The 26775-nt window shown below is 51.0% G+C and overlaps 1 protein-coding gene across 1 annotated transcript in view; it reads left to right on the forward strand.

The window, feature by feature from the left end:
* Tet3 (tet methylcytosine dioxygenase 3) overlaps nt 1-26775 on the forward strand; it is an 86979-nt gene that overhangs the window by 40849 nt on the left and 19355 nt on the right. Inside the window, exon 3 of the mRNA XM_051202949.1 lies at nt 9672-11832. Within this exon, the coding sequence (XP_051058906.1) occupies nt 9672-11832 (2161 nt within the window). The remainder of the gene's footprint in view (nt 1-9671; nt 11833-26775) is intronic.

Raw genomic sequence — 26775 nt, forward strand, 5'->3', positions numbered from 1 at the left:
GGATTATTCACTTACTTGTTGAAGTGAGATTCAGAGTACTTGGTGATTAAAAATGGCAGCCGCACTGTATAGATCAGGAAATGTTAACTTAGCTTCTCTATGCTCGGTGTCCTTAATGTTCTGTGCCTACAGAGCTTGAGAAGACCGAGCGAGACAGGAGTGAGTGTGGAGCGCTCAGCGTGGCGCTCAGCTTGCTCTGAGGGTGCCAGCAGACATTGTACAGGGTTGCTTTCTCTTCAACCTCTGTCCTTGCCTCTTGGCAGCCACATGACTTGCTATCGGGTCAGAGGGCAGGGACTCCCAGAGTCCTCGGCAAATGTAGCAGAGGCTGTCTGTCACAGACAAGGCAGACAGACTTTCAGCTTTTTCTTGAGCATCACCCAGTCACCGAAAGATCTCTATCAGCCCATTTTGTGATAGTTGGAAACCAAGAGGTTTTCAGATGCTGTATTGGTAACATGAGGATCGCATCAAACCCCTCCCCCGCAAGAATTGGCGCTGCTGTTGTGTGATGGTTCAAAAAGGTGTACGATAGCCTTCTCAGGTTTGCGGTTTGCAAAGGTGGCACACTCCTGGGTCTCGCCAGTGAGTATAATGCACGTGTGCACATACACTCTCCTGCCAAAGTTGGCAGCTGTGTGCATTCTCCGCTAGAGGCCCCTAAAATCTCTCCATTACACGTCAGCTTTGTGAGCAAACCTCAGGAGGGAAGGACCCTCTGAAGAGATGAATAATTGATCATCTCTAGATAGAATATTCCACAAACAGGATCCCTACACTGACAGTTTCCATTTGGGAACTCAGCTGAGGGAGAGGGTGGAGCTGCGAAGTTCAAGCCATCCAACAGCTATTAGCCTGGCTGAGTGGAGCCGCTGGGCTGGGCTGGGCTTGAGGTGGGGAGGCAGCCTCTCTAGCCTCAAATCCTGGGAGAATTCACCCTAGAGAAATGGTCATTTGCAGAGGTTGTTGGGAGTTTGCTCGTTCTGGCTGCAAACACCTTGGGTGGTGTGTAGCTTACAGGCATCAGGCCAGCTCTGTGGCTTGTCACTCTTTCTAACTGTCCTCTCAAAGCTGAGAAAGGATGAGCATCCGCTCTTTGCTCTCCTGGTACAGCTCTTCTAAGCACCTCCCTTTGCTTCCATTCAGAGTAGTGCAGAGCCTGTGAGCACTTCTTACTGGAGTCGGGAAAAACTCTGGAGGCAGGGGTTGGGTCTGTAGCCCTCTCTAGAGGTGTTGAATGACTGGATTATCTGGAGAGTTAGAGAATCCTACCCTTTCCCACAGCCTTGACCCTTTCCCACAGCCTTGACCACTGTCAGGAATTCTAGAATCCCTCGGGTAGGGAGGTCAGGCTGCTGCTGTTGAATCCCTGAAGCCGTAAAGATTAGGGAGCCCCAAAAGAGTTTGCTGTACGCTGTACGGAATGAGGCAGCAGGAGGAACCTAGAGTCTTGACCCGGCAGCGTGCAGGATGACATTCCAGCAGAGGCTCCTGCATGGAGATGGGCGTGGTGTTGAAGATGAGCTCTGGCAGCAGGTGCACATAGCTCCTCAGAAGGAGACACAGCTTAGGACTTGCTATGCCCCACTGATGTTTTACTCCCTCTGGTCTTCCAGGGGTCAGTCACCGCTGCTGCAGATGAGGGGATCACACCCTAACCTGGTAAGACCTGACAGGGAGCTCAGTGTCAACTAGGATCAAGGAAGAGACCTGGGGGGACCCCAGGACAGTGGGTGGGGTTTGTAGCCAGAAAGGGAAGAGATCATTAACTATGCCTGGGTCCTCAGAGGGCCTTCCAAAGCTTGGAGGATAAGACAGACAGATGCCATTCAGCTCTGCAGGAGGCAGAGAGGTTCTAGAGGTGCGCCTGGAGCCTTGTCCCTTAGCAGCTCATGGCACAGTTGGCGATGCATCCCAACAGAACAAGGCTGGGCATGGTGATTCAACTCTGGCACAGACTGTGGAGTAATCTGGAGTAAGCAGGATTGGTCAAGGAAAACGTCACCCAGTAGAAGTAGTTTGTTCCTTTTCTCTTGGCGTTAGTATTTTACCCCTGTGACATGGTCCTTGCCATCCTTCTGCTACGTAGTTCAGGCCTCATGTCACAGATCTGGATAGTGATGGGAGTATCTGCCTAGCCTCTGGGTCCCAGCCTCTGGGTCCCAGCCTCTGGGTCCCAGCCTCTGGGTCCCAGCCTCTGGGTCCCAGCCTCTGGGTCCCAGCCTCTGGGTCCCAGCCTCTGGGTCCCAGCCTCTGGGTCCCAGCCTCTGGGTCCCAGCCTCTGGGTCCCAGCCTCTGGGTCCCAGCCTCTGGGTCCCAGCCTCTGGGTCCCAGCCTCTGGGTCCCAGCCTCTGGGTCCCAGCCTCTGGGTCCCAGCCTCTGGGTCCCAGCCTCCTGGGTCCCAGCCTCTGGGTCCCAGCCTCTGGGTCCCAGCCTCTGGGTCCCAGCCTCTGGGTCCCAGCCTCTGGGTCCCAGCCTCTGGGTCCCAGCCTCTGGGTCCCAGCCTCTGGGTCCCAGCCTCTGGGTCCCAGCCTCTGGGTCCCAGCCTCTGGGTCCCAGCCTCTGGGTCCCAGCCTCTGGGTCCCAGCCTCTGGGTCCCAGCCTCTGGGTCCCAGCCTCTGGGTCCCAACAGGTCTCAAAGACTGAAGTTTCTCTCGTGGAATGTATCTGGTGCATGGCTGGGGCTCAAACCCAGGGCCTTGCACTTGCAAGGCTGCGAATGTTCTACCAACCGAACTCAATAGTTCACCGTGCCTAAAGCCTGCCAGGCCTCACCACACACCTGCTTGGTCCTTTCATCTGTAATTTTTTTTTCTCTTGCCCTCTTCCTAAGTACCTGCCTCTTTTCCTGCCTAAGCTCAGAGGCCACTCAGAGGAGCCTTTCTGCCCCACCCCCACCCCGTGCATACCTGCCTGGAGAGAACTGGCATCGCACCTTCCCTACCAGCCTAAATGCACCTGAGTACACAACGCCATGTGCATTCAGGGTGTCCCCAGACCTGCTTTGTCACCTTGCATCTGCATCAGATACAGTCTGTTGCGGCAGCTTTTGTTTGCAGCCTCAGAGGGAAGGAAGCCTACGTTCAGGAAGGGACTGTTTGTGACCTATTTAGGCTGTGTTGTGGCCATGTGTCAAACTTTCGAGACCCACAGGTAAAAGCATACTAGCTTAGATTTAAGCGGAAAGGAAGGGAACGGGCCACGGCATAGTAGTTGCGCTCACACGTGCTGCTCTGACAACTGCCCTAAGTCTGTCTTACTATGGGTCACGCTCTCAGAGTCTGAGAGAAGCCGTGGGGCTGCTGGGCCCTTGGAAGCTGCCACACTACGTTACGGGGAAGTGTGGCTCGTTACGTGTTTGCCTCTGAGCACGCGCTGCTGCGCCTCCCTCGTGTGACTTGCATGGACGTGGTGTCGGCGCAGGGCTGTGTTTGCTCAGTCTGGTTTTCTCTCTTGACCTTTTGGCACCTGATTCAGCCTGTTTGTTCTTCTGGCAGGTGGCAGAATGTCCACATAGGGACATTAGACCCTCCTGTCTTCAACATCTGTCCTCTTGGTCAGGGTCTGGCCTGGGTGTGTCCAGATTTCTTGATCTCTTACTAAAGGAGTTTGAACCAGAGGCGCACTCGGGTTTCAGAGGGAGCAAGGGCGCTTTATTCAAAGGAAAGTGACAGAGCAGGCCAAGAGTGGCAGCAGGGCCACGTGAGCGTGATTCCGAAGGGCCCTGATTGTTGGGACTTCCTTTAAGAGAAGGAGGGCTTTGGGCACTAGAGGCTTTGGGTAGTCTCGTTTTTAGTTTGGTTGGTTGGTGTTTTTTTTTTTTTTTTTTTTTTTCTCTCTGTGTATCCTTGGCTGTCCTGGAATTCACTCTGTAGACCAGGCTAGCCTCAAACTCAGAGATCCACCTGCCTCTCTCTCCCATGTGCTGGAAGAGAGCTTTCCTCTAGTTTGACCATTTCCTCTATTTTGCATGTCCTTCCCCAAGATACGTACTTTAATCACATACATATCCAGTTAAGCATAAGATGGCAAATAGGGTGTTCTCTTTAAAAAGTTCGTCTTTCTGCACACATACTTCAGACCAGTTCAGTCCAGAATGGTCTTTTCTGCACCCAGAAACAGCTCAAGTATGATTGGATAGGATCTAAGACTGATGGTCAGTAAGGCAAGGAGAAACGCGGTCTGTTCAGAGAGGTGTGCGTGCAGTTGTGCGTATACAAGGATCTGTCGTTCGTGATTGGTTCCTAGGTTCAGAGTGGGGTGGGTATACTATAGTATGTGTGGGTAAGCGAGGAAGGTGTCAGGTTGCCAAGTGCATTTTTAGAAGGGAGCATGCATAGCCCAAGCCAAGTGGAGTCCAGGTTGCTGAGCTATTCCCCATGCTTGTCTGGCTCACTGTGGCACACTGCTAGATTAACCCTTGTCAGTTGACTTGCCGACTTGCATCTGAGTATGGCTCGGTGGTGGCAACCCTCGCAAGCCCACACTCTACATAGCTGGCCTCACAAGAATTGTGGCAAACACTGTGGGACCTGAGCATCTTCATTCAGAAGCAGCTGTGAATCAAAAGCTCACAGGGACCTCAAAGGTAGCGAGGGTTAGTGAAGTTATAATTGACTGAGGTACTAGTGAGTTAATCAATCGCTGAACCCTGGCCTCGGTTTCAGGAGTCTGTGCTGGTGCTGAGATGGGAAGTGTGCTTGAGACAGTTCCGTTCTGTATAAGTAGTAGCTCCTCTCTGCCGTAGACAAATTTGCCAGGTAGAAATGTAGACCTTCAAGAAAATCTAGGCTTCGTGGTACAGTTGATCTTTGAAATTTGTCAAAAGTGAATGCGCGCGCAAGCACGCGCACACTCTCTCTCTCTCTCTCTCTCTCTCTCTCTCTCTCTCTCTCTCTCTCTCTCTCTCTCTCTAACTCTGGACAAGCCCGCTAAGCTGGATCTGGTAGCACTTGAAGCTCTGACCTGGGCTTCACGGTATCAGTTAACTTTCTCCTCCGTTAGCCACAGGACACAAAAACGGCAAGGCAGGCTGTTAACAAGTGGTTGAGTTGGCAGTCTCCCCTCGAACCTGACTACTTTTGGTCCTGCTACCCATTCAAGAATCTACCAGCTTTCACACTCAGTGCTGAACATGCTTGCTCTAGGTGCTCATTGGCAACTTCTGCTGGCAAGTTTGCTCCGGGCTCACCAGCAGGTTCTGAGAAATCATCAGTGGGTTCCTCAGTGAGGGAACTGGGGTTTGGGGGTTTCTCGTCTTTCCCACAAACAGCCGGCCTCCCTCCCTCCCTCCTTCCTTCTTCCTTCCCTCCTTCCCCTCTCTGTCTCCATTTCCCTTTACTCTTTCTGGTCTGAAAAGCATTTTTCCTTCTCAGGGGACTGAGTGGCACGCTGCCAGCCTCAGTTCGTTCTTATTCACACACCAAAAATAACTTTTAAAATCCCTTTTCTCTGTCTTGACCATTTTGGGGAAGCCTCGACTCATGTAGCATTAGTCTTCCTGACAATTGTTTTTGTGACTCCTGCTGCTCTGATGTTTTTCTTGGTTATGCATCCTCCTCCTGTTCCCTTACACATAAGCATGTAAAACTTGATAGCTTCAGGTCTGTAAGCCACACTTGTGTAAGTTCCTGAAGTGTCCACGTTCCTGGATGTCCAGAAGGTAGTTCTCCAGCAGCTATTATACGGCCCGTGGGGGATGGGCAACTTTCCTGGTCCTGGAAGTGTTCTGTTGCACCAGCTATTGGTGGGGAAGGCACAGGAAGGAACGTTAGGATTCAGACCTCAGACCGTGCCTTGCATGAGCCACCACCCGCTGCGGGAGGCAGCTGCTTAGACGTAGTGCTGGCGGTGTGTGAGTGAGAAATGGGGAAGAGTCCACAGGATGCAAGGTACCTTGAGTCCTGGAGAAAGGCGCACAGCTAACTCTGCAAGGGAGTAGAATTGGGGCTTTAACACTAAACCACCGTCACCAGTGGAGAGGCCGGAAACCGAGGACCACAGGCTCTGAGCTCAGACATTACAGAAGCAGGGGTGCTTAGTGGTCATAACGAGAGCAGTGATGAGGTGGGATCTGCAGGCTGAGGCCTCATTGCCACAGGACTAATTCCCAGTGGCCACCGCCACTCGGGAGCAGTGGGGGCTGTGTGTGACGGTGTTGGGGGCTCTGGAGCTGTGAGAGCTGTGTGTGACAGTGTTGGGGACTGACTCTGGAGCTGTGACAGCTGTGTGTGACAGTGTTGGGGGCTCTGGAGCTGTGACATTTGTGTGTGACAGTGTTGGGGACTGACTCTGGAGCTGTGACAGCTGAGTGTGACGGTGTTGGGGACTGACTCTGGAGCTGACAGCTGTGTGTGACAGTGTTGGGGGCTCTGGAGCTGTGACATTTGTGTGTGACAGTGTTGGGGACTGACTCTGGAGCTGTGACAGCTGAGTGTGACGGTGTTGGGGACTGACTCTGGAGCTGACAGCTGTGTGTGACAGTGTTGGGGGCTCTGGAGCTGTGACATTTGTGTGTAACGGTGTTGGGGACTGACTCTGGAGCTGTGAGAGCTGAGTGTGACGGAGTTGGGGAGGGACTCTGGAGCTGTGACATTTGTGTGTGATGGTGTTGGGGACTGACTCAGGAGCTGTGACAGCTGTGTGTGATGGTATTGGTGAGGGACTCTGGAGCTGACAGCTGTGTGTGACGGTGTTGGGGAGGGGCTCTGGAGCTGTGACAGCTGTGTGTGGTGGTGTTGGTGAGGGACTCTGGAGCTGTGACAGCTGTGTGTGATGGTATTGGTGAGGGACTCTGGAGCTGACAGCTGTGTGTGACAGTGTTGGGGAGGGGCTCTGGAGCTGTGGCAGCTGTGTGTGACATTCTTGGGGCTGGCATTATCTTAGCCATCTTAGAGCCTTTTGTGTGTTACCTAAGGTACTAATTTATTTTTTAGCTTTCTATTTTGACAGATTCTTAAACTTACACCAAGTTGTAAGACTTCACCCAGAGCTACTGTGGTCCCAGAATGTTTGCATTTGGTCTCACTGGCTTCAGTTTTCTCTCTCTGTATATGTTTGTTTATACTTAGACACACATTTTGACTACCTGAGATTAAGTCAGAAATATTGTCTCCCTTTACTGCTAAATACTTCGTATATGTTTGCCCTAATAATAAGGGCATTCACTGTTTTTAATAAGATTTTGTGTGTAAACATGAGTGTGCCCATGGAAGCTAGAAGGGGCTTCTCAGGTCCTTTGGAGCTGGAGTTAGAAGAATTTATGAGCCAACAAGTGTGTGCTGGGATTTGAACTCTAGCCTTCAGCAGCTCTTAACTGCTGAACCATATTTTCAGTTCCCAAATTAGAGTCATTACTTGTAATTACTACCATTTGGAGGGGCAACACAGAGGATTGGACCTAGGGTCTCACGTATGCTAGGCATGTGGTCCAGTACCGAGCTACATCCCCCCAGAAGCATTTCCTGATCCAATTATAATGCTCCAAGTCGAGATTAGGGAGGACAAACCAGTATCTGGTCCATGTTGACATCAGATTGCGCCAGCAGGGTTGATAGCTGCTTTCCCCTGGTTTGAGTCTTAACCTGTAAATGTGTATTTTGTCTATATCGATGGGAAGAGGTTCTTGATAGGTTTTGAGAGAATACTCCGGGTACTGTGTAGAACGCTGTAGATTTGTCTGATTTCCTCATGAATAGGTTCGGGTTCTACATTTGGCAGGGGTTCTGAGTTGAGTCTTCTGTCCTGTCCAGGCTGCTGTATCGATGTTGACTTACCGTAATGATAGCTGTAATGGGTGGTTTTGATTGAATGAAGAAGTACCTTGGGCACTAAAGTAGTACACCCTTGGGTCCTTCAAAGGGCTTCTCGAAAGAGGATTACCTGAAGGGGTAAGAGCCACCCTGAATATAAGGCACCCTCCAAACTGTGATCCTGTACTGAGTAAAAAGGAAAAGGCCAGTTAAGCGCCAGCATCTCCCTCGCAGTGTGTGGCCTGCTGACTTCACACCCTTACTGTCACAGCTGTGAGCTCCTGCCACCAAACTGTACCTACAGGAATAGGTTGTACTCTCAGACTGTGAGCCTTAAGTTGCTTCTTGTGAGTTACTTGGTCACAATGTTGAAAACACATTGCTATGTCTAATGTTGATCGTAGGTTAAGGTGGTGTCTTTACTAACGCTGGCACTTTTATCAGCTTTCCGTTGCTGGTGAAACCAGGAAGTAAGGAGGGACTAGGGGTCCCCTTAACCCTTTGACCCTGGCGCCCCAGTTTCCAGCTTCCCAGTACTGCTAGCCGCTGCGGACCAAGCTTTAAAGCCCCGTGCCCTTGCGGGTGCCGCAGAGCTAGGCCCCTGAACCGTGCGGCAGCTTCTGTGACCCTTGGGTTTGCCCGTAGCTGTCAATCCTATATGTCGATGGGCTTCCACCTGCTGCCTGTGACTCTCGCTCCTTCTAGGGTTTTTCTGGTCTTTGATGGGAAAGAAGGACTTTCCAAGGGACTTAGGATCTTGTAAACTTAGTGTCCAGTCCGGACTAACCAAGTCCTCCTGGTCCTGCTCACCTTCCCTTTCCCGTGCTTTTGTGGGCATGAGTCTATAATGGTTGTTCTCAGTGAGAGGCCTGAATCTTTCCAAGCAAGAATTCAGATGTCATCAGCGTCATTGGCTTTTGGAGTTGAGCCAATCTCGGTGTGGGGCGGGCCAATCTTCGTGTGGGACGGGGACAGTAACAGTACGTGGTGGGACTAATCTCAGTTTGGGGCTCCGAAGGGTCATTCCAGTATTTCCTTCAGGCCTAAGGCTGCATGGGGGGATGTGAGCTAGCTCTAAGATGATCTAACGGGGCGAACGGGACTGTGGGTGGGTTTCCTCCCCAGTGGGAAGTTATGGCCGATCCTGCCCAGACTAAGTGGGAAATCTGCTTCCCTGAATTGTTCGATTTCTAGCTTCCTATTTACAACACATTCCATGTTGGGTTTGTTATCCCCTCTCCCCTCACCCGACTCCGGGCCCCATGGAATGACTTTGGTTATTGGAAGCTTAAGGGCTTTTTTTTGTTTCTTCTTCTTTTTTTTTTTTTTTTTTGTAATTGATCTGAGCTTTTACAGGGCTCAGCGACACTGAGAACGCCACATAAGATCTCCTGGTGTCTGCATGTGCACACGTGTGTGTCTACTGGGACAGCCTTGGATGTCCCCATAGCTCAGGAGCCACCCAGGCCCACCCCGAGCCCACCCCCCCCCCCCCACACACAAGGTCTCACTGGCGCAGAGCTTGCTGAGTCAGCCAGGTTGGCTAGTCAGCAGACCCTAAGGATTGGCCTGCCTCTGCTTCCCCAGCCCTTGAGATGACAAGAATGTGCTGCTATTCCTGGCCTTTTCTCCTTTGCTTTCTTCTGAATGGTTTTGGAGATTAAAGCCGGGTCCTTAGCTTGCAAGGAGACTACCTCCCAAGCTGACTTTCTGACCTTTATAAAGGCGTTTCTGCTGCGGCCGGTAAAGCCCAGCTAAGTTGGAGAGTCGTGAACACAGGCTGAGGCTCAACAAGTACCAGGAAGAGAATTTGTCAGAGCGGGGTTTGGAAGTATACCTGGATATATGAAGCAGGGTGACACTTTACAAATAGTGTGGTTTATGGTTTTCCTTCCCCCTCCCCCTCTGTTCTCTCTCCAGACAGGCTCAGAGCTCAGCCCAGTTGATGGACCTGTTCCAGGTCAGATGGACTCAGGGCCCGTGTACCATGGAGAGTCAAGGCAGCTAAGCACCTCAGGGGCGCCGGTCAATGGTGCTAGAGAGCCCGCTGGACCCAACCCGCTGGGAGCAACAGGTCCTTGGCGGGTAGACCAGAAGCCCGACTGGGAGGCTGCCTCAGGCTCTGCCCACGCTGCTCGCCTGGAAGATGCCCACGATCTGGTGGCCTTTTCGGCTGTGGCCGAAGCTGTGTCCTCTTACGGGGCCCTTAGCACCCGGCTCTATGAAACCTTCAACCGTGAGATGAGTCGTGAGGCTGGGAGCAACGGCAGGGGCGCCCGACCTGAGAGCTGCTCTGAGGGCAGTGAAGACCTTGACACTCTACAGACCGCCCTGGCCCTCGCAAGGCATGGCATGAAACCACCCAACTGCAACTGTGATGGCCCAGAGTGCCCCGACTACCTCGAGTGGCTGGAGGGGAAGATCAAGTCTGCGGCCATGGAGGGCGCAGGCCAGGAGCGGGCCAGGCTCCCAGGCACTCTGCCTCCTGGTGAGGCTGGCCTCCCGGCCCCAAGCATCAGACCACTCCTCAGCTCTGAGGTGCCCCAGGTGCCTCCCCTGGAGGGCCTGCCTCTGTCTCAGAGCGCCTTGAGCATTGCCAAGGAAAAGAACATCAGCCTGCAGACAGCCATCGCCATCGAGGCTCTCACGCAGCTCTCCTCGGCCCTCCCTCAGCCTTCTCATTCCACTCCCCAGCCTTCCTGTCCACTCCCTGAGGCCTTGTCTCCTTCTGCCCCTTTCAGGCCTCCCCAGTCCTACCTCCGGGCGCCCTCATGGCCTGTGGTTCCCCCAGAGGAGCATCCATCCTTTGCTCCCGACAGCCCAGCCTTCCCTCCAGCAACTCCAAGAACTGAGTTTCCTGAAGCGTGGGGTACCGACACCCCTCCAGCGACACCCCGGAACTCCTGGCCTGCACCCCGCCCTAGCCCAGACCCCATGGCTGAACTGGAGCAGCTGTTGGGCAGTGCCAGCGATTACATCCAATCAGTATTCAAGCGGCCTGAGGCCCTGCCCACCAAGCCCAAGGTCAAGGTTGAGGCCCCCTCTCCCTCCCCCACCCCAGCACCATCCCCTCTTTCTCAGAGGGAGGCTCTCCTGCCATCCTCGGAGCCCGACACCCATCAGAAGGCCCAGACGGCGCTACAGCAACACCTTCACCACAAGCGCAGCCTATTCTTGGAACAGGCCCATGACGCCTCCTTCCCTGCCCACACAGAGCCTCAGGCTCCTGGCTGGTGGGCCCCACCAGGCTCACCTGCCCCACGGCCTCCTGACAAACCATCCAAGGAGAAGAAGAAGAAGCCCCCTACCCCGGCTGGAGGTCCTGTGGGAGCTGAGAAAACCACCCCAGGGACCAAGCCCAGCGTCCGAAAGCCCGTTCAGATCAAGAAGTCCAGGTCCCGGGACATGCAGCCTCTCTTCCTGCCTCTTCGGCAGATTGTTCTGGAAGGGCTGAAGCCCCAAGCCTCAGAGGAGGTACCGGCACCTCCACCTGCCCCGCTCTCCGCGCCCCCTCCCGCCTCCCAGGGTGCTGCCTCCCAGAGTTCTGGTGCCCCTCCCCCCCCAGAACCTTCTCTTGCGCTGTTTGCACCTAGTCCCTCTGGGGACAGCCTGCTGCCCCCCACTCAGGAAATGAGGTCCCCCAGCCCTATGGCAGTCCTGCAGCCAGGCTCCAGCGGCGGCCCCCTTCCCCCTGCTGACGACAAGCTGGAAGAGCTCATCCGGCAATTCGAAGCTGAATTCGGGGATAGCTTTGGGCTTCCCGGCCCTCCCTCGGTGCCCAGTCAAGACCCTGAGAACCAATCCACATGTCTCCCGGCTCCGGAGAGCCCTTTTGCCACCCGATCCCCCAAGAAGATCAAGATCGAGTCTTCAGGGGCCGTGACTGTGCTGTCAACCACGTGCTTCCATCCGGAGGAGGCGGGCCAGGAAGCCACGCCCACCAAGGCTGAGCACCCGCTCACGCCCACCCTCAGTGGCTTCTTGGAATCGCCTCTTAAGTACCTGGACACGCCCACCAAGAGTCTTCTGGATACACCTGCCAAGAGGGCTCAGGCTGAATTTCCCACCTGCGATTGTGTCGGTAAGTCCATCTGCGTGTTGGGGAAGGGCTCCGAAGCAGCCTGCTGGGCGTGGGTCTCTAGGCTCTTTCATTGGGCAGATAACCGGTTTACTGAATGCCCACCAGCGTGCTGCGTCCGAAGCAAACGAGCTGATGGGCAAGCGGGCAAAACCCTGAAGGCCAGTGCCAGTCTAACTGAGGCTGCCATCGTGGAGGCTGTCTTCGTTCCTTTCCTGTAGCTGCAAAGAGATAAAACTTAGCTAAAAGCAATGTAACGGAAAACACGTTTATCCTGGCTCAGTTTAAAGATGCACTCTGTCATGGCGGGGAAGTCAAAGGGATAGGTCGGAGTCTGAAGCAGCTGGCCGGCCGCATGGTGACCAGGATCAGGAGGCAGAGAAGGACGAATGCTTGCACGGTCAGAATGTCAGCCAGGGAACTGCGCCACCCACAGTGGGCTGGCCCTTCTACCCCAGTTACCGCCCCCCATAAGCCTGCCTGGAGGCCTATCTCCTGGTGATGATGTCACTTCCTGTAGGTTGCGCCTTTGCAGAGCCCTGCAGGCCCCCAGCTAGAATGGAGCAGCTCTAGATGTTAGGAGTGTGCCTTGGGCTTGAAAGTAGGTGGCTTTGAAGTGGTGGGTGGGATCAGGGTCTAGGGGAGCCAACCTCAGGAGCTGTGTTTTATCCCAGGGTGGTGGTAAGTTCCTGGGGGCTTGAAAGCAGGTGATGTCTGTTATCTTAAGCATTTGGCTTATGGTGGAAGGAGAAACTCTCCAGGAACTAGAAAGAAAATGCCAGGAGCTATGTAAGGAAATGTGTGCCTGGGGGAGGGGGAGGGAGCGGATGGATGGATGGATGGATGGATGGATGGATGGATGGATGGCTCTGGAGGAAGAAGAGGAACAGGTCTTGGGTCTTGGCCATGGCAGTGTTCTTCACCCAGATCCGGTTTGGAGGGGAGTGTGGACTCCAGTTGTGTAGGCCTGAGTCTGGAGTGGTTGTGCAGCAGGAGTCTAATGTGGTTAGTGTCCCTGTGCCCCGGATCAGGGGCTAAAGAGCCTATCAGTTTGTAGGTCTTGCCCTTGGAAGCCTTAGAAAGGCTCCCATGGATGTGACAGTCTCCGGAGGAGGTCCTTGGTGAGGTGGCAGCCTGGGGTGTGCTCTAGCTTCTGTGACCTGTTGCTTAGGAAAGGTCCACGGAGGACACGTGCTTTTCAGATATTGACATAACAGACGCAGTAGTGCTCTGAGAGGCACATCGAATTCTTGTGACCATGCTATACAAAGGGTTCTCTCTGACTTGTTAAAATGTGCAGACAACAAATAAACCATAGGATTTGTAAAGTGTTTCTCCCGGTTAGCGAGGAGGGTCTGCACCTTTCATCCACTCAACTCCAGACTCCAGGGTACAAGACCGGGGACCATGATAGGATTCACGTGGGACAGAGGTGGACCCTGGGTTTCTTTGGGGGTGAACAAGCACATCAGCTGCACTGTTTGTTGTAATAAGGTATGTCCGTGAAGGCCCCCTGACCCCCAGTGTTTGGGGAGAAGCATGTTCAGGTCGTGAGAATTCCGCCTCTTGCCTTTACGTGTTTGTATGTCTGTCTCAACTTACCCAAATGAAGTGGTTCAATGTCCTTACCTATTGCTCAGGACTTAATAAACGTGTTACTTGTTAAGTCCTAGTTTATGGCTGTGAGGGTTGGTCAAGGCCGTCTTAGAATGTGAATTCCAGCTCCATCGGTCACTGGCTGGGAGTGAGTGTCTGGGTTCTCTAACCTTCAGGTGCAGGCTGACTCTCTGGAGCAGGGAGCTGCAGGGCACCGATAGTATTCACGAAATGCTGCTCAGCTCCAGGCCCCAGACCAAGCATGCCACAGTCACTATGCCATATGACCCACAGTAGTAGTCACATGATGTGAGGATTGTGGATAACTATGAGGAAGCAGAAATCAGATTAAATTTGTTTCCAAGGTCATAGATTGAGATTTGAACTTAAGCACTTGGCCCTTGATTACCATGTCACACTTATTTATTTTTCTTTTAACTTGCTGCTGTTGCATTTGTGTGACACAGGGGAAGTCGGGACAATTCCGTGCAGCCACTTTGCTCCTCGGAAGCCGGTGTCAGGGATCAAATTCAGGCCATCAGACCTGTGCTGCCCTTTACCACTGAGCTACGCCTGCAGACACCCCACCATGCCGCATTGTGACTGAAACTAGTTAATTGGAAAACAAGCCCTAATGACAAAATGGGTTTGTTGAAGGGGTTTGCATTCAATTTCTGGAGGGCCTGAGGCTCCTGTGGGAAAAGACATCCAGTGTTATTTTAGAAGCATCTAGAGCCCTGTGTCCAGAATAGCCCTTTTCAGCTGCTCTGGGTAAACTGTGAATTCGGGCTGCAGAGAAGGTCTTTCCAGCAAACATGCTCACCCTGAGGCTCATGACAGATGGGACCATCCCATGTTGCAGAAAAAACGTATCCCTTCATGTTTGGTAGGTAGGATTTGCAGGTCCATATGTTTGTAGGGATGTAAGGTGAGACCTGGAGAGTTCATTAAGAATTCATAATATATACTTAAGAGCACTTGCTGCTGTTGCAGAGGACTTGGGTTTGGTTACCTACACCCACAAGACAGGTTCAAACCCAGCTGTGACTCCATTCCAGGGGCTCTGCCTCCCTCTTCTGGCCTCTGTGGGTACCGGACACACACAGTGCACATAAAGACCAATACACATACACAGCATTTTTTGTCCTTGTTTTTTGAGACAGGGTTTCTCTGTAGCTTTGGAGTCTGTCCTGGAACTAACTCACTCTGTAGACCAGGCTGGTCTCGAACTCAGAGATCCACCTGCCTCTGCCTCATGAGTGCTGGGATTAAAGGTGTGTGCCACCAACGCCCAGCCATACACAGCATTTCTTTTTTTAAAAACCAAAAAGACATCGCCTGTAACATGATACAAGAAACTTATCATTTGTGCTTCCTCTAACTCTGGACAGATGTGCTGTCCAGGCCCCTTGAAGCACCACTCGGTAACCATAACCAAAAGATAAAGGGCATTACCCCTTTGTGAGACTCACAGAGCAGATGAGATGGCACACACAGACAGTTCCAGCACTCGGGACACTGAAAATCAGAATCAGGAGTTTGAGACCAACCTGGGCTACATACGTTATAGGCTAGTTGGTGCCATGTAGAATGTCTTAATAAAATAAAAATTGTTATGTATTTCTTGGGTGTTTAGATGGGATACATCTAAGTTTCGCTCTCTGAATCTAGGATACTAAAATTAAAGGCAGCAACGAGATGTCAAAATAGACCTAGGCAATGTGGAAGACGTTGGCTCTCAGAGATGCTGTAATCTTTAACTACTTGGGGTGGTGTTGAAATATCCCTAACACTTTGAAGTTTGCATCGGAGAGACATCATTTGACCTTGACCATCCTGTGACACTTGGCAGAGGTGAACAGGGCCCTGGACTGCAGTGATTATTTGTGTCCATGCTCAAGAATGGAGTAATGCCCAGAGGAGGAACTGGATTAGGGCAGAGGATGAATACAGACGACATTTTAGTGGGAACAGGTCCTCTGAGATCTACTCATTTCAGACGAGGAAGCATCTGTGTTAGCTTTTAATCACTGTCTGATGTATCCCAGGAGCAGCCAACAGGAAGCTGTGGTGACTGGCTAGCCCAGAGCCCAGGTTAGATGTGGGGGTCGGGGGAAGATGGGGTGGATTTCACAGGACTGCTGCATTGGAGCCTGTTGTCTGCCTAGAGAATTGGCTGTAACAAAAACCTCTCCATCGCCTGGAGCCTGGTGAAAGCTGCCGGGAGGGGATGACATTGTTCATCAGATGTGGCCTCAGCCGAGTCTACCAGGTGACATGGGTAGGGACAGAATGGAGACCAGTAAGTTAATCTTGGTTTGTGGCCATGGAGAGTCTGTTTCTTGTACCGCTCATTTGTCCCCTCCCCCTTGCATTCAGTTTAATGCGATAGTGTTAAAATATTTTAAAACAATAGAGGACTTGGATAAAAGTGGAGAATGTGGTCCTGAGTTAGAGGGTATCAGAGAACTTCCTGGGAGAGGTGATGTTTGAGCTGTGGGTATGGGGGGAGGCATGAAGACAAGAAAGACAGGTTCTGCTGTGGCCGGCATCTTACCCGGGAGTGGGAGGGGAGCAGTTTCAGGGGAAGGAGGAATGATGCTAAAAGCGGAGGAACCAGTTGACAAACTCAAGCAAGAAATTATGGTGCCTAGCTTACGAGCTCCTTTAAGCCTGGTACTCGGGAGGCAGAGGCAGGTGAATCTGAGTTCAAGACCAGCCTGGTCTACAGAGTGAGTTCCTGGACAGCCAAGGCTCTATAGAAAAAAGAAATTCTCCAAAAACGAAATGACTGCTGAGTAGGAAGGAAGGGAAAGATGGGCAGAGAGGGGAGACGGAGGAACAGTTGTGACCCCCGAGATTCCAGGTGTGGTAGAGGAAAACTCCAGCCTTGTAGATGTGGGAGGGTGGTGTGGAGGGCACCCAAGACTGGATCCATGAACTAGAGACCCGGCTGCAGCTGATGATGGTTGAAAGTTGAAAGTTCAGTTGAGGTCATTTCCAGGCTGACTGTGTAGACGAGAAAGAAGCCTGAGAGTAGAGAAGCCCAATGTTTTAGGGGAGAGGGCTCACCCTGGAGGCGAAGGTCATGTGTGAAGAAATGGAGGAGGAAAAAGAAGGCAGGGCAAAGCCCTGGAGGATGGCGAGCATCAGCACTAAGTCAGTCGGGGTTCACCTGACTGTTCTCTGTGCTCATCTTTGCAGTTAAAGCCTGTGTTTCTGGATAACAGGATTGTCTCCTGCAGTTCTGAAGCGTGGAGGCTAGCAGGTACTCTGCATATTTTTGGGTGAACTGGCCAACCTTCCTGCACCCCCCCTGTTTTTTATCTTGACAGATGTGTGGCCAGAGTAGGTATAAACGCTTCATTTTTTATCTTTGCGGTCAGCTCATGGGCCCGTTGTATATAAAGGTACTTGGATGTATTGTCAGTAATGTAGACTGCAGCAAGTAACCTAATTGTGTTTAAGAATTCCATCCAGAGCTGGGCAGTGGTGGTGCATATGTCTTTAATCCCAGCACCCCAGAGGCAGAGGCAGGTGGATCTCTTGAGTTCTCCCAGGGCAGCCTGGTCTGAGTTGCAGGTAAGCTGGGGCTACACAGAAAACTTTGTCTCGAAAAACAAAAACAAAAAATACCACCTAGTAACCCTTATCAAAGGGCAGGTCCTGACCATCTGCCTGCCTCCTGTGTATACAGCTCTCGGGATGTGTGGTGCTGGCAGACACTCTTGGAAATGGGTCTTCTTGGCTCAAGCTGCTCATAATATTGCATTAAAAAGCTGAGGCCTTAGAGGATTACTAGGAAAGGTACAAATAAAACACAACGTGATCTGGGCCTGGCCGTACACGGCCTCTGCACCAGTATCATGAAAGCAATACTCTGTGTCCTGGGCGCATCCTGCTTTTAGCTTTCCCCACACTGAGTACTCACAGGCCACAGTGTGCTTGTGGAAGTCAAAGGACGAATTGGTGGTCCATTCTCTCCACCATGTGGGTCTTGGGGATCTAACTCGGGGTTGTCAGGCTTTGGCAGGTGCTTTTCCTGCTCCCCACAATGTGTGTAGAGAGGGAGGGGGAAGATGGAAGGTCATTCAGAAATGGGGGTCCCTCTTTGTTATGGATACTTTCATTTGCCTCCTTGATAACGATAGAAAAGTACACTTCATTTTCCCCCAAGCCTGGTAGTAGAACAACACTTTCTGTCTTCATGAGTAAAGATTTGAGTGCTTAGGGTTTGGGAAGATAGCTCAAACCATGTAGGAAGGCATTCTCCAAAGAGTAGGGCGTCACTCCCCTAAGCTCGTCCCCAGAAGCTCTTACATATTTCATAAAGAGAAACTTCAGTTCCGTTCTTGTCTCACTGTCCAACGTGAGGAGAGAAAGCAAACTTTTAAGAGTTAAGTCATTTCTCTAATGAAAAAGGAAGAACTATCACATGGGACTGAAGAGGGGGAAGTGATGGACTAATATCCAGACGGCAAACTCTTCCTTTTCAGAGCCTCCATGAAAGGCGCCCAAGGGAATACAATGAGAAAGTTTCCTCACCTGAAAACTGGTGCTAGCCCCAATCTTAAGCCATCAGAGATTGTCTTCCAGCATCGACACACGTTCAAAGGACAGCAGTAAGGGTGCACACCCCTGGGTGTTGGGGGAAACAATCCTGGGGCCCCAGGAACCCATAATGTAGCAGCTAGAGACCACTTGTAGGAAAGGGGCGAGTGGGAACTCACTCGAAGGGTTCCTCCTCCCGCAGCTGCTGGGGTGGGTAGGCTCTCTGCTCTGCTTGGCTGTCAGCAAGGGAAGCCAGGTGAGACCCAGCCGCGTCGGAGGTCATTGTGCACAGACTGGTGTTCACTGGAATTCCAGACAAAAGTCCTAGTCAGTGCGAGGTTTTTAAAAACCGGATGAGATGACCCAGAGTACCCAGGGTCTGTGCCCACCAGGACAGAGCTTCTGGTGCAGCCCTCAGAGCACAAATGTAGAGATTTAGAGGCATTCGCTCTATCAGACATACCCCTGGAGCTGAGACGCCTCAGTTGGAACTATCCCAACAGAGCCTGCCCAGCCTCCGTCCCTTCCAGCCCTCCGAGCTGTCTTTGCTGGCTTCATTTCTAAGGGAAGAATTTGAGTGTGGCTAAGTAAACAAGGGTAATATTCTATTTCGGGAAATGAGTCTAGAGCCACTTAATGAGGAAGGCTACTTTGTCCGTGTCTTCATTGAAGACACTTTGGGTTGTCAGAGCAGATGTAATACTGCTGACATCCAGAGAGAATTATTCACTCCACTCCACAATATCCGTTGCAAAACAGTATGAGAAGCTGAAAGTGAGGCGCCTTGGACATAAACTCCCCTATCAGAAGATTAATGTTGAGACCAGTGGTAACGGGCCTATAATCCTGAGTACCGTTGCCTGAGGTAGGAAGTACGGAAGTTCAAGGTCTGCCTGGATTAGTGAGGTCCAGGCCAGTCTACAATTCAGCAAAAGACCCTGTCTCGGGAAAAGCACCAAAATGGGTGTGTGGGGACAACCCCAAATTGGGGGGTGATGGGAAAGGCCACCTGTGGTGTGGGGCTTCAGAGGCATTTTCAGAAGTAGGAGTTGACTCTAAGAATGATGGGCGTATTGCCGGATCTCTGGGTTTATCCCTAGGGCTGAGGCCCTGCTCTGCTGTAGGTGCTAGGCAGAGTGATTGTAGTGACTTAACTCATGCCAGCTCAGCTCTGGGTCCCCACCAGCGAGTAGTACCAGTCTTTGTCACTGTTGGCATGGTAGAATCTCATTGTGCCTTTATGCACGGTTCCTTAGTGGCGTAGTGGAGTTACGTGCCTTTACGAATGCCCGTGTAAGTTAGTTGACCTTTTCCCCTTACTGATTAGTAAAGGTTTTTCTGTTGGTTGAAGTTCTCTGAGTATTGAAGTGCTCTGGAGTAACTTGAGATCAGTGCCCTGAGATCCCCATTCATGCATGTAAAGACTCATTAAGACATGGCCAACATTCGCGAAGGCAGACTTGGAGGGGCCGCACAGGATGGTAGATAGGGAAGCTGTGCTGAGGGGAGAGGCTACCAGCAAACGCTAAATATGTTCAGATGTACAGAATGATAGTTCTGCTAACCCATGGGTCGTGACCACTTTGGGGGATCAAATGGCCCCTTCACAGGGGTTGCCTAAGACCACCTGCAGACATAGATACTTTTATTACGATTCATAACAGCAGCACAATTACAGTTATGAAGTAGCGATGGAAATAATTATGGTTGGGGTTACCACAACATGAGGAGCTGTTGTTGAAGGGTTGCAGCATTAGGAAGGTTCACAACCATTATAAACAGAAGCTTCACCAAGCATGCTGGCATGTGCCTGTAATCCCAGCATTAGGGAGATGAAGGCAGAAATTGAGGTTCATTTAGGTTGATTATAGGTTGAGATTGAAGCCAACTTAGTCTATATGAAATGAAACCCTGCCTCAGAATCCAAAACATCAAAGTAAAATACAAAAGGTACTCGTATTTGAAATGAATTTATCATATTAGCATCTTCCCTTCTCTCCCTGTCCTTTTCTTCCCCTTCCCATTTTTCCTCCCTCCCTCCCATCCTCCCTTCCGCCCTTCCGGGCAGGGTCTAACATATCCCTGGCTAGCCTGGAATTCAGACTTTTCCCTACCCACCCCTATCTCTGCCTCCTGAATGCTAGGATCAAAGGCATGGGCCACTCACCGCTTAAGTTAAACATCTTATAATCCAGAGAGGGAAGCCTATTCACAAGAACACTAGCAAAGGGGCTGGAGAGATGGCTCAGAGCTTACCAGCACTGGCTGCTCTTCCAGAGGTCCCGAGTTCAATTCCCAGCAACCACATTGTGGCTCCCAGCCATCTGTAATGAGATCTGGTGCCCTCATGTGGCCTGCAGGCAGAACACTGTATACATGCGTGTAGATGGTAAAGGAAATAGTAAAGCAGATGGAATAAATTCTATAGGCACTAACGCCTTCCTCTCTGAAAGTCCTATTAGTGTTATCAGAAAACATGATAGAGATTATCCAAGTTAGAACTGGTGTGGTGGGGGAATAAACAAATAGGAAATAGTGAAAACTAGAAAGCATGGGAAACCATGTCAGAAGACCAAACAGTTCCCCAGCGACCTGCAAGTCCATGGTGTTCGCAGCAAGAAGGCTGTTAAACCTTACTTAGCGTGGGGAAGCACCGTGCATTGCTTGCTGGCTCAGAGTACACGTCATAGCACATGCCCTCAGCTTTGCAGAGCGTTTTCTGCCCAGTGGTGCTTGGCCACCTGCAGAGAGAGCTCCAGCTGCAGATACTATGAAATGCGGAGCGAGGGGGACCATGGCGGGTGACTGATGGGCTGTGCAGGCAGAACCCACGTGGGAAGGAAGCTTTACTGGGGGCAGGGAAGGGAGAGGAGAGAGACAGAGACCTGTCTGCCTCCTCAGAAGTGGGGAGAGAGCAGTAGGCAAAGCCGGTCTCCTAAAGGGACCCCCCCTACCCCTGTGTAGAGCCAGGGTACTGCTTTCCTGTGCGAGGTGCACTGTGCCAGGCCCCCAAGGGGCGAGGCTAGGGTGTGCCTGCATGCTGACGCTCCCCCCTTTTTCTGGAGCTCTGGCCAACACTGTACCTGACGCCTGCATTGGATTCCAGGTCAGGGAACCAATGTTGTAGTTCATTAAAAAAAGCAGTGTTGGGAGAAAGACAGACTTCCTGTGCAGGGGTGTATTAGGGAAAAGGGGGTGGGGGAGGGGAGGAGGGAGACCAGCCTCTGGAGAGAGGAGCCGCAGAAGAGAGAGGCAGAGATGGGGGGGGAGACAGAGACGGAGGGAGAGAGATGGGAGGTGGGCAGGGCCCCTTTAAAAGGGGACATAGAGAGTGTGCACAGGTGGTGCTCTTAGTGGCTGCAGCTGAGGGCGGATCCTGTCAGAGCCCCAAGGGCAGCCCAGTGCAGGTGCCTGAAGACCGACAGCAGCTCTTTGCAAGGTACTGTAATCCTGGCTGCAATGTTGTGCAGTTCCGCAGGACAGGCAAATCTAAGTGTCAAGAGATCAGGACGAGCCCGCCCTTGGTTGCCGAATCCACACTGAGTCCTTCTGGATGCCTGCATTTCCTGTGGACTGAAAGTTGGATCTAAAGACTTGCTTAGCTAATGGGGAAACTGCCCGGTCACAGGTTTCTAATGTTCCCTCTGTTAGCGATGCCGTGTTAACTGCCAGGTTAAGGTGGTGAGGAGCAGATAATGCTATTGTAAAGGTGTTGGGTTTTTGTTTGTCTGGTTTTGGTTTTTCGAGACAGGGTTTCTCTGTGTAATAGCCCTGGCCGTCTTGGAACTAACACTGTAGACCAGGCTGAACTCAAACTCATGGAGATCTACCTGCCTCTGCCTCCGCCTCCCCAGCACTGGCATTAAAGGTGTGCGCCACCACTGCCTTGCTATTGGAAAGTTACTTCTTCCCGTTTGCATCCAAGAAGCATCCTCAACAGTTTTTAGGTCCCCGTGATCCTTGAGTGGATTAATTTTTAATTGGTAATGACAGAGAAATGATTTTGTCATTCTGTCTGCCTTGTATTTAGTTCCTGGCATTGTTTTGAAAGTTAGTAGATTGATAAAACATTCTCTGGGTGAAATAGTCCAATCACATGACGAGGTATGCTGCATGATTCCACTTAGGTGATAGACATATCTAACATAGTATAACTTACAAGATTGGAAGACAAGATGACAGTTGTCAGGGATGTGGAAAGTGGGAAGTTGTGTCTGATGGGCATAAAGTTTCAAACATAATTAAATCCTAGGAAGCTACTGTACAGCACAGGACCTGTGGCTAATTCTGTTACTGCAAATAAGCCTTAAGAGAGTAGATCCTGTGTGAAGTGTTACATAGCCCACCAAAGTGCACTTAGTTCTTTAGTTACTTCTACCAGAAAGCCAAGAGAACCTGGAATTTCCTCTGACAAATTTTCAGAATGTAAGCAGTGGCTTAATTCATGTTTCGTCAACGGAAGACTGTCTCTGAGTTAGGGTGGAGCTTTATCTGTGATGCTTTCATCATGTGTCAGCCTGTTACGTTATCTGTCCATACTTGCGCTTTTTTCTGTTTTAAAGTTTTCATTTATTTTACGTACCGGTCAGTTTCCTTATGTTCCCCCCACCACCACCACCTCTTCTGTCATTTTTAACATTTCCTGCTACCCTCACACTGTTTTTGAGAATGCTGTTGGGACTGTGGAGATGGCTCAGTCTTTTAAGAGACCTGTTGATCTTCCAGAAGGCCCGGGTTCAGTTCCCAGCATCCCTGTGTAGTTCACAACCGTGTTTAACCCCAGTTCCAAAGTATCTGATGCCCTCTTCTGGCTTCTACATGTGAGAACCAGACCTGCATAGTATGTATGTATGTGTGTATGTGTGTATGTATATACACGCACGCACGCACGCGCACACACACACACACACATATACAAGCAAAGCACTCACATGTGCTGGATTTCAGTGCTGTTTAATTAAAATGCCCTCAAATGTGCTGTGGCTCAGTATTGAAACAAGAAGTTATTTATGCAACAAAGAGCACTTGCTATTCTTTCAGGGGACCTAAATTTGTACCCCAGCACTCTTGCTGGTTGGCTCCCAACTGCCTGTAACTCTAGCTCCAGGGGATCCGATGCCCTTTTCTGGTCTCCTAGCATCCCCGCCCTAACTTTCATTATCTATCTATTCTGTCTATTCTGTCTGTCTATCCATCCTCTCTGTCTCACTCTGTCTCTTTGCCTGCCTGCCTGCCTGTCTCACATACACTCGTCAGCATGAAATGTCTGTAAAGAAACGATTTTTAACAACACACAAGTGGCCCTGGCGTACACGACCTTGAGAAATGATGATGCGGTTGTTCATCTTGTATTGTTCCTAACGCATATCCCGGAAGATGGGTCTGTTAAACAAGTCTACAAGCGTTTTCAGCAAGCTCAGTTTCAAATGATGGAAAGGTGTCCCCCGTGGCTTACGAAGCAGTCTTCCCTTTTCATGGCGCATGTAAACATTGGACGGAGACCAGCAAGCGAAAGGGCTTTTCAGTGGTGGTCAGGGAAGGTTTCCCTTCATCCGCGTGTGTCCATTTCTCCAGTTATGCACCTTCCCAATGTTTGTGTTCAGTGTGTTTGCTACACTTTTTTGCTCAGCTGCTCCCAGATTTGACTGGCTGGAAGCTCCTTCGGGCCAGCTTCTGTGCTCGCTCTCTGGAACACCCCGCCCTCTGCCCACCACCTACGCATTCTGTCTGTATTCTCTGCTTTCAAACAAGATGTTTGGAGTGTACACTGCACCCTTGGGTTGACCATTTCTCGGAGCCCTCCTGGTTCTCTGGTGGGTGATGATAAAAGTCAGAATAAAGAGCTGTAAATGATCACAGCTCCTAGGTTAGGGCTTTTACTGATAGTGAGTAGATGCTAAATTCATAGTGATCGCTGTAGTTTTACTCTTCAATGCCCCTGGAGGTTGGGTTCCTAGCCTGTGGCGCTATTGGGAGAAAATGAATCGCTAGGAGGTGGGCCCTAATGGGAAGGAAGTTAGGTCACTGTGTATGCGCTTGTGTGACAACTTGTCTGGGAAAGCGCAACACGCACATCTACTCAACCCAGATAAGGGCCTCATGGAAACTAAGTCTGGATGCCACCGAAGTCCACCAATGAATTGTTTTGGATTACTTACAGGAGTATGGGTTGAGATGTCACCTACAGGGAAAGAAATGACTCAGACAGCTGCATCCAAGCGCCACCTGAGCATGGGTGGCGGCTCACAGAATCTGGGAAACCCACAGCACACTGCACAGCCTCAGGCAGCCCAACAGGTTGCAGAGTTGCTTTTGTCATTGGAATCTCGGGTGTGAAGATTGAGGGGCACATTAAACAATCGCCGGCACTATAAAATGGGATATTTACATACCAAGAAATAGGCAGTGCCAGGGTTTGTGTGTGCACGCAAGTTTCATAATTAGGCATATGTGTTGGGTCAGATTTCTTCTCATAGAATCACCCCCATTAGGAAACATACTGAGGAAAGGAAGACTCTTAAAAGAAAGAAACCTGCATTGTGTTGTCAGCGGCTACAGGTAGATTGGGTTTTTCTTGGCTTTTGGGGTGTCATCCCTGTGTTTCCGGCCTTCCTCCCAGAGAAACCTGACCAGCCAGTTTCCAGACTGACTCGGTTTGGGATGGAACTGCCAAGCTTCGGTTTGCGGCTTCACCTTGAATGTCTCCTCTCCCTGCCGCAGACCAGCCACCAAAGCTTCCCTGGTGTTCAGTTGCCTTGCGAGACCCTGTAGTTGGCCCTTTACTTTGAATTTTCACTACATGGCAGAAGCTGGGGCAAAGCCCAGAAGTTCTGGCATATTCTACATCCTGTTTTCTGTATGCCATGGTATATAGCGTCTGCCAGCACCTATAAACGGTGTTCAGACCACTAACTCCGGCCGGCACATTCTCGACCCCGCGCGCTCTCCCAGCCTCCGCCACGCACCTGTGTCGTTTTCTGTCCGTGTGGTTCAAAACAGGGCATGTTTGGAGTAAGCCGTTCGTGAAGTGTTGAGGCCCTGGCCTCTGACAGCTCGTCTAATCCCCAGCTGTTCTGTAATGTGTAACTACCATCTAATTGCTTTGAGGCTTATGAAGGTTGTGTAACTTGTTCACAGCAACACAGTTGTTGACAGAGCCTGAACAACAGCAGCCTGTTGAGTTCATGGTATGCACCAAACCCAGGCCAAGCCTTTTTTTTTTTTTTTATTTTGCACACACAGGCATAGGGATTGGAAGAGGTTCAGAGCATAACCATCATGGTTGCCCAGGTTTCTGTCCACAAGATCCATATCTGATCTTCTCTGTACCATTAACAGTTGCGTAACAGGGCAATTCCTCTCCTGGATACCTGGGGATGCCCGGTAGGGCCGCAGGAGACAAACTGCCTCTGAACTAGGCCTTGAAGATGAGCTTTTGAGCTGAGGCAATGGCTCAGTGGGTAAAGTACTTGCTGTGTAAGCACTTTTGAGGGCCAGCCTTTAGGTCTCCAGGGCCCACATGAAAATCTGTGGCCCCAGTGCTGAGATGAAGGAGACAGGTAGTCTTAGGGGGGCCATTGGCTAAGTCAGTTTAGTCAAAATGGTAAGCTCCAGGTTCAGTAAGAGAGCTTGTCTTTTTTTAAAAAAAAAAAAAAAAAAATGTGGACGGTGGGGGCTGGGTGGCTCGGTGAGTAAAGTGTTTGCCATGCACCGGGACTGCAGTTTGGATCCCCAGGACACACGCAAATGCCATGTGGGTGTGATGGCCTATGTGTAATTCTAACGCTTTGAAGGGCGACCAGGGACCCTGGAGCAAGCTGGTTAGCTAGACTAGCTGGATTGATAGATGAAGGAAGATGCTTGGTGTCCACCCCAGGCCCTTGCACACACAACACACGGGTCTGCACGTGTGTGAGCATGCACATACATGGTGGAAAATGGCTTCCACACGTGTTCCATGTATGTACGCACTACATACCAAAGATAAATGAAGGAAGGTAGCAGCGTTGTTGTGCATGGGAACACGTGTGAGGACTTGGGGGCCTGTGCAGTTGTGTAGTAGGAGGCTGTGATGGGGGTGGTAAGTGCTACAAAGTTGAGTGCAGGGTGCTGTGGACGGCGTGTTGGGATGATGTCTTCTGTCTAGAGTCCTCGGCAGGAAGAGCCATGAGTACACTTGCGTTTGGGGGCTGTAACTGATGTGGAAAGATGCCTTAGGGTGGGGGAAAGATGCTTTGAGCACAGATGACCGTTGTCCTAGACTAGAGAGCCATCAGTGGGCAACTGTTAGGCTGCACTCGAGCATAGCTGATCGTTCTTTCTTTAAACAAGAACAGAGGGTAAGACTGAACTTGGCTTATGATTGCTATAACTGTGTTACCAGTGATGGTAATGGTCCATGTGTGCCTTTATGCGTATGTGTGTACAGGTGTGTATGTTACGCATAACACTGGAAATATGCCACTCGATAAAAATACCTGGAAGCAATTTCTAATCCCAGCTGCTTAAGATTCCGCGCTCTAATGTCCAGCCCTTTGTGGCGGGACTGTAGGTTACCTCTGAAGATTTACCATTATGAACCACGAGCTCTTGTGTCCCATCTCTCCACTTCCCCGACTCCTGTCCCAGTGTAGCCCAAGCTAGCCTCACTCAGACCACTTTCTCGGCCTGCTGAGTGCTTGGATAGCAGATTCGTGCAGTCACACCTGGCTTGTGCACACAGGCAGATGCAACCAAATTCCCAAGTGCTAATCCTTTGGAACGTAAAAAACTGTTGGGTCAGACCAATTGTGCGTTTGT

The sequence above is a fragment of the Phodopus roborovskii genome, unplaced genomic scaffold (genome assembly GCF_943737965.1).
Source record: "Phodopus roborovskii unplaced genomic scaffold, PHOROB, whole genome shotgun sequence".
NCBI classification, from domain to species: domain Eukaryota; kingdom Metazoa; phylum Chordata; class Mammalia; order Rodentia; family Cricetidae; genus Phodopus; species Phodopus roborovskii.